At 40.7% G+C, this 7,556-nt stretch overlaps 1 protein-coding gene across 1 annotated transcript; it reads right to left on the reverse strand.

Annotated features, from left to right (window-relative positions):
- Positions 1 to 385: 385 nt before the first annotated feature.
- Positions 386 to 3,103, reverse strand: foxa2 (forkhead box A2). Its single transcript, XM_006626133.3, has 2 exons — positions 2,778 to 3,103; positions 386 to 1,968 (listed from the first exon to the last, which is right to left on the reverse strand). The coding sequence occupies exons 1-2, from the start codon at positions 2,844 to 2,846 to the stop codon at positions 796 to 798; spliced, it is 1,242 nt and encodes a 413-aa protein (XP_006626196.1). The 5' UTR covers positions 2,847 to 3,103; the 3' UTR covers positions 386 to 795.
- Between the last annotated feature and the right edge of the window lie 4,453 nt (positions 3,104 to 7,556).

Below are 7,556 nucleotides of genomic sequence, written 5' to 3' on the forward strand. Positions count from 1 at the left end.
ATAGGACATTTAGTTACTTTAAATTAGGCTCAAAATAATTTTTCGATCTGATTCTTAGTTTTGCCCCTTATGAAATCCGGACTGGTCAACATTTTACAGTGATTTAGGGTGTTTTCGTAAAGGTAAAATACTTGGTTTTAATTAATAAATGTCCTAACTCTTAAATGAAGCGAACCACAACGTAACACCGTTTGGTATTGAAATAGCGAAAACTATACTGTTTTAAACCATGAAATGATTTTTACCATCGTAGATAAAAATACCTTGTGTTGTTTCATGTTGACTTTATCAAGCCATACTGATGCGTTTCAATGCTGAAATATTTTCTATATAATATGTTCGTAATTACATGAAACATAATTTTACAGAAAATAAGACCAGACGATCATGTTCCCAAAACGTCCAAGTAACACTTTAATATATTCTGCCCTTGTTGTCAACTACAAGAATACACATTTACAAGCCATAAATAAGAAATACACAAACGATAAATTATTCGTCTGAAGCACTTCACTCTCCCAAATTGCATTTTAAATTCAGTATTTACCGTGCCATAATTTGTAACATTGTTGTTTTGTTTTTTGTTCCGTTTCAAAAGCTGCGGTGGGAGTTTGAAAACAAACAAACAAATCTTGTCATATATTAACACCCCTTTTACAAAAAAAATACTAAACAAACTTGACATCTAGTAATCATTGGGAAACATCAAAAAAATATTTTGGAATGCGTGTGCACAAACTATTATTTTACAAAATGTACAAATTGCTGGAAAAGGTCCATTGTGTTGCAGAAAACTTAGGAAGAGTTCATGATCGGTCTAGAATACACACCTTGATAGTAAGACGTGTCAGTGGATATTGGCGAGGTCTCCAAGCCCCCCTTGCTGGTCATCGAGCCCATGGATAAGGCTCCTGTCATGGGAGACCCATACCCAGAGTAATGCATTACCTGCTCATAAGTCTTTAGGTCCATTTTGTGATGCTGCTGCTCCGACGACATTAAATTGTTAATGGAGAAAGGGTGGTTGAAGGAATAGTGATGCTCCGGCTTCAGGTGCGCTTCATGCGCTAGGACGGAGTGGTGTTGCGACAGCAGATGCTGCGCCTGAGATGTCGGGGACGCAGCGTGTTCGGGGCTCAGAGCCTGGCTGGACTTCATGTCCGACAGCGACCTTTTGGGCTCGGTGGAGGAGGACGCGTTGGAATTGGGAGACTCGTTGCCGTTGCAGCTTTCCGAGCTGCTGTTAGATCCGCCTTCGGAGGTCTTCCTGCCGGACTCCTTGGAGAGTTTTTTATCGCACTTGAAGCGCTTCTGTCTCCTCAGGTAGCAGCCGTTCTCGAACATGTTCCCGGAGTCCGGGTGCAGGGTCCAGAAGGAGCCCTTTCCCGGTTTGTCGGGCGACCGAGGCACTTTCAGGAAACAGTCGTTGAAGGACAAGGAGTGGCGGATTGAGTTCTGCCAGCGCTGCTGGTTTTGACGGTAAAAGGGGAAGAGGTCCATGATCCACTGGTAGATCTCGCTAAGCGTGAGCATCTTGTTAGGCGACTGCTGGATGGCCATGGTAATGAGGGAGATGTACGAATAGGGCGGTTTGGCGTGCGTGTAGCTCCTCCGGTACGTTTTCGGGTCCCTCGATCTGTTGATGTTGGACTGTCCGTACATGGGGCTCATTGCGTTCATGTTGGGGTAGGACGTCAAGGCGTTCATGGACGGCGGCTGCGCGGTCATCGGGCTCATGCTGGGGCTGAGAGCCGCGCTCATGCCCGCCATCCCGGGGCCCATGCCGTTCATGGAGCCGGCCCCGGCTGGCATGCCCGTCATAGAGGGGCTCATGCCCGTGTTCACGTACGACATGTTCATGGAGCTCGGTGTCATGGTGGCCGCCGTGCTCATGCCCGACATGCTCATGTACGTGTTCATGGTGTTCATCCCCAGTCCGGTGTTCATGTTGCCAACGGATGTGTAACACTGTGGGAGCAGGAAAAAAAAAAGACACACAAAAGTTAAGTTTTCGAATCACTGGCGGTTGTGTCAAAGGCGCTTAAAACAAACTTGGCACCACAGTTAAGTTTTTGTTTGTTAATGAAAACAAAACTTTAAAAAAAACAAAACAAAAAAAAATGGTGACCCGCGACCTATCATTGATTCGACAAAACGACTTCTATAAATGTTGTTCCTCATCCAAGCGTTGTCTTCGTTCGAGCAGAAAAAAAAACCCAACTCGAATCTTACATGAAACGTATTTAATATTTTCAGGATAATCAAACAAATGTGCTTTCAGCGGCTAATCTAAAATGTATAAAGAAGTCCCATGAGCGAAACTGATTTCCTCAAAGATTCTTTTCACGAGTTCTCCTTAGAACGATCACAGGACGTGAAAATATCAAATTGTACAGAAAACAATACAGAAAGTGTAACAGAAACCGAAAAAGAAACATTGAATGCATATTCATTAAGTAGTGAATGCAACTCGACAGCACTATATAGCAATTACATGTGTATTTTCCACTACAGAATGAAAGAAAGCAATCCTTAAAAAACAAATTATCCATGACTTGTATGTAAGCAGATGAAGTCAGAATTCCAGAAAAAAAGTTTCTTCTTGCATGCCAAGCCCAACTTTGTTAGGATAGCGCAGCTCGGAGATCGGGGAGGATTTGGAGACGCCTCAAGTCAATATTTGATCACAAAGTTAATATTATCTCAGGGCTAATATTGAGTTGTATAAAATGGGATCGGCTTTAGGAGGAAAAAAAAAATATATATAAGCTACCAACCTCGGGCTCGCCGTAATAGGTGCTCCAGTCTGAATGCTCGTGTCCTTCCATTTTAACTGCACCCAGCATTGTGGAAGCAGCGAATCCACCCGGTCAACAGCTTCTCTGGAGAAGGTTTTTTTTTTTAAAAAAAGTTCTCTAGAACAAGACTTCGGACCAACGGTAACCCAGATCGCTGGTCTGCTTTCTACTCGGGGACTCGAGCATGTGTAGATTTCAGACAGTGGTGCCCAGAGGCGCTGAATAGCGTCTGATGATGACAGGAGCTGAAATGACGTTGGTGTCTGGCTGTAAACGCTGTGATATAGCTCTGTGCGCCAGGCGAAATCTCCAATCCCTACTTCTGCGTTGCCCTATTTGAATAATCAGCTCACACCTAGGCGTGAGACTCCCCGGCTTGGCCGCCTATTGTACACCTGCGCTAACTAAAAAGAACAAACCCCATTTGAAAAGATTCATTATAACCTAATCTGATTGTTTTCCAGGAGAAAAGAGTTGAGTTTAAACTGTTGTTGTAAGAAGGCTTTTTATCATGCACTTTTTTTCAGCAGACGGAATTAGGAATGCAGAGAATTGCCTTCTTTTTGACCTTTTTTTGTTTATTGCCAGGAGTGTGGTCTATATTCCCTGTTAGAATCGTCAGAAACAAGACTAGATGTTCACTTCTGCTGTAAAGAATCGAATTGTATTCCATAACATGAGGTCAAACACGAGTAACTTTTCCTTTTTTTTTGTTTTATTTGACTTGAATTTGTTACCGCTTACAATACTGGCTAATAAAACATTTTTAAACAATGCTTTTTATCAAACGCATTGTAATCTCAATAAAACGTGTACGGATATCTCATTTCTTCCAGTTTCAGCTTTCCCAATAGACGATTTACAAGTGATTTTATAAGTATTAAACTACAGTTAATAAATCCTAATATTAGTCGTAGAAGTGTGTTAACATTCATCTACTCATTTCAGCCCTTTTGTCCTTCTAAGGTCATCGTCATCGGATAATATTTTTTGCTCTAATTCGTTTAATCACTATTTTAGACCGAATTCAGACCTTTAACTGTACAACCAATTCATCATTTGCCTGTTCGGTATCATTTTTTTAGCTTGGCTAGTTTTGGCCTAGAGAAAACCGAAAATCTGTTTTTGAAAAACACTATTTCCAAGGTTTGTATGCCCATGACATTTCGCAACTAAGTAAACTAAAAACGCAAAACGAATTACACAAAGCACAACGTGGACCTTGTTTTATTTTCTCTGAAGAAAACAAAAGGAAACATGAAATAGGATTTATGAGTGACCTGTCACCAAAAACAAGCGGAGACAATTCCCCGGTGGACCAATTTTAAATTTGAGCAATATTGGAAGTTATTTATATCAAAATTATATTTCAGCTACATTTTCACAGAGAAATCCAGTTTTATTTTCTCAGTTACAGGAGCAGCATTTGAATTTAGACTCATCTCGCACGCAGCCGCGTCGCAGATCACGAGTCATCATTTTATTGATTCTGGAGAACCCGCAGGCTGTTTGATATATTAAACAAAGTAAAGTTTATTTAATGTGTTTGACCATCAGAGATTTAACAGATCTCTTCAGCGATGGCTGATAAAGCAGGCTTCAGAAAACACTAACATTCTTTCAAGTGAAATTAATCGTGCTATTTCATTGCTAATATATTTACTTATTACACACACCAAACGGGAGAATTCTGCATGGACGCAGTTCTTGGAGTGCCGTAGAAAATCGCTGAGCGTGGATATTACTATACTGATGGTCTTTGAATGTATTTGTAATTTCATATAGAATCAACACGATATCTAGCAGCATTTCACTATGTTTATTGATAATAAACGAGTTCTTTGAGTTCTTTGATAATGATTATGCATGTAAAGATTCGAAGAATTCAGGATTTGAGATTCGTCAACAAAAATAATTTCTATAGTAAACTATACAATTCCTTTTAAATCAAGAATAGAGATATTTTTTTAATTTCGATGGAACCGTATTGAGCCTTGAACCCCAGTACACATATCTTCATACATATTCCATAAGCTTCTCGTTCTAATTTGTCGTTAGAAAACACCGACCGTTCTAAGTAAAAAGAGGTTTTCAAATATTATTTATTAATGATACTCTTGATAATTTGAAGAAAACCAATCTGGGATTAATTCATTTGAGAGCGCCCTCTTTTGGAAATAATACAGAACACAAATGCCTTTATGCACAGGTGGAAACACTGTATTTGTGAACTCGCTGCCCCAGACATCAACGCGGAAATAACGAAACAAATCCGTATTTTCAAATGATTCATTACCGTTTTAAGTACTGCAGTCCTGGAGTCCCGTGATCTATTTCTTCTCTACCTCTTGCGTGATTTTCAGCCTTTTCAAGGTAAGCATGCAATTGTACTGTAGGTATTTGTTTCAGAAATACTCTTATTTCACGACAGCGGCTTGTGTAAAAACAACAACAACTTGCTCTCTTCGCTCAGAGTTCGCCTAGAGCGCCAGCCTGTTTTTACAGGACTCTTTTTGAGGGTCTCCCCAACAATGTCTACCATGGGAATCTAAGACCACCACCCCTCACCCCTGCTCTGAACTGCTCCTCAATTCACTGTATAGATTCTGGGGATTAAGATGCAGGTAACAGTAGTGAGAAAGGGCTGTGCGATTAAGGAGTCTGGTAAAGTGGCAACAATCCCTGCTGTAGATTTCTTCTGTCACACAGATGGCACAGTGTTGTGACCTTTAGCACGTCTGCCTCACAGTTCCTGGGTCCCAGGTGGGACTTTGCGTGTGGAATCTGCATGTTCTCTTCCTGTTCAGGTGGATTTATTTGGGAGTTCTCTGGTTTCCTCCGCCTGTCCAAAGCCGTATTTTTCTGCCATCTCTTAATTGGCTCCTGTATCAAACTGTGTGCCCACTGCCTGCCAAGTTAGGTTCTCACTTGTCATGACCCTGTGTGGGACTAAGTTGTTACCGAAATGGATGGATTATTATTACATATCACATTGGCCAGCCCTTTGTCCCATCTGTCCCACTTGTATTGAATTCTGCGGCAAATAACTTTTATTCTACCAAGTCTTCCGTATCCTCCACGTCTTCCATAATACCGCTGTGTGAGCTAGTGAGAGGTGGCTTTGTGCGAGAGCCACATGTTAATTGGAAAAACCTGGAGAACGAGGCACAGCTATTCTGCCTGAGTAATTGGAACTCAGTGGGAGTGAAATTCCACGTGAGGGAAAGGAGCTGCCAGTATAGGCTCTGTTTGGGATTAACCACACCTCTCGGCTAATTAAAAGGTCACTTAAACCAGCTAGGAGATAAAGGGCTTTAAGACGTTGTCTGCTCTGCGGTCTGGAAGAAGTGAGACTCAGAGCTCTGGAGGCAAATAACAAAGTTGTATATACTTGACATGTAAAGTATAAAACAAAATGCCTTAATGTATAGGGAGTAAAGCATTCCTAAAACAGTATGGAAGACAGTCTCCCAGGTCTTCAGTTCTGTACTTTGGTCCCGTTGCAAACACATGCAATCATCACTTGCAGGTGTAGATGCAAGTCACAGAACTGTTCAGTGTGCAGGTGTCACGCTCGCCTAACGACTGTTGGAGGACTGGATGCCTTATTTACTAGGCAGTGTTCCGGTTCGGGCTTTTGTCAGAAGGGGATAATAGAGATGTGTGACACTGACCCACCTGTCTAGTGCCTTCGTAGTTATATGTAGATGTCCCAAACATGTCCCATCACTGATGTTACAATCAGTAGTGTAGTGTTTCAGAGGTGGCCTGATGGTTTTTCTGTAATATCAGAAGCAGTTAGCAACAGTTCTTGGAATAGTCCATCTTGAAGTACACCTGGTATTTTATACCACTCATAACTGGGTTATCATGGTATCCCCCTGTGTGGGATAGAGTCTTTCCATTTTTGAAATTGTGAATGCTGAATGTGTTTTCTTTAATACTTCAGTTCTCTGGGAAAGAACATACAGGAGGGATTAGACAGCATTTAGGGCTGGGCAGATCTAGATAGAATACATGCGATTCTAGTTATTATTAGTACTACTAGTGGCCCAAACAGTTTAATAAATTCAGACACATATACAGATGAAAAATAATTGATAAAATCATAGATATAACCAGATCCCTCTGAAAAAAATGACTATAATGAACTACAAGCACAGGTTATGCAATGGATGGTAAATCAATAATAAAGGTTTATTCTGTGTTACAGTAGTAAAAGAAGGGTGAGGTAAAGTGTTTCAGGAACAATGATGAAAGTATAGATTGTAGAGAAAGGCTGAAAGAACTAAACCTTTTTAGTCCCGGTCAGAGAACTTCAAAGGCTCTGATGAAATCAACCCACTAGACTTCTGCAGAATCAAAAGTGAAACATGAATCAAAGGATAGAAGTGGAAACTACAAAAATAATACAGTGATATGCATTTACTGTAACCCCAAGAAGGGTGTCACTTTTTACATACAGCATTATGGGAGTCTTAAAAAAGCTAACCAACAATGCCACTGAAGATGATAACCCGGCTTTTTCAAGAAACGACTGAACAATATGATCAAATAGCTACTGGCAGCCAAATGAGTTAGACTGGTCAAACGGACTCCCGTTTTCAATATATCTAGCGTAGTATATATTGCATTCTGAGTTGTGGACCACACAACAAAAAGGTTTTGTTGCCTTTGAAAGTGATTAAATTAAAGTGACCAGAATATTTTTGGATTGTAGAGGAACATCACGTACAAATAGGAAAAAGGAACTGAAAC

Source organism: Lepisosteus oculatus, chromosome 2, assembly GCF_040954835.1.
Source record: "Lepisosteus oculatus isolate fLepOcu1 chromosome 2, fLepOcu1.hap2, whole genome shotgun sequence".
Lineage (NCBI taxonomy): Eukaryota > Metazoa > Chordata > Actinopteri > Semionotiformes > Lepisosteidae > Lepisosteus > Lepisosteus oculatus.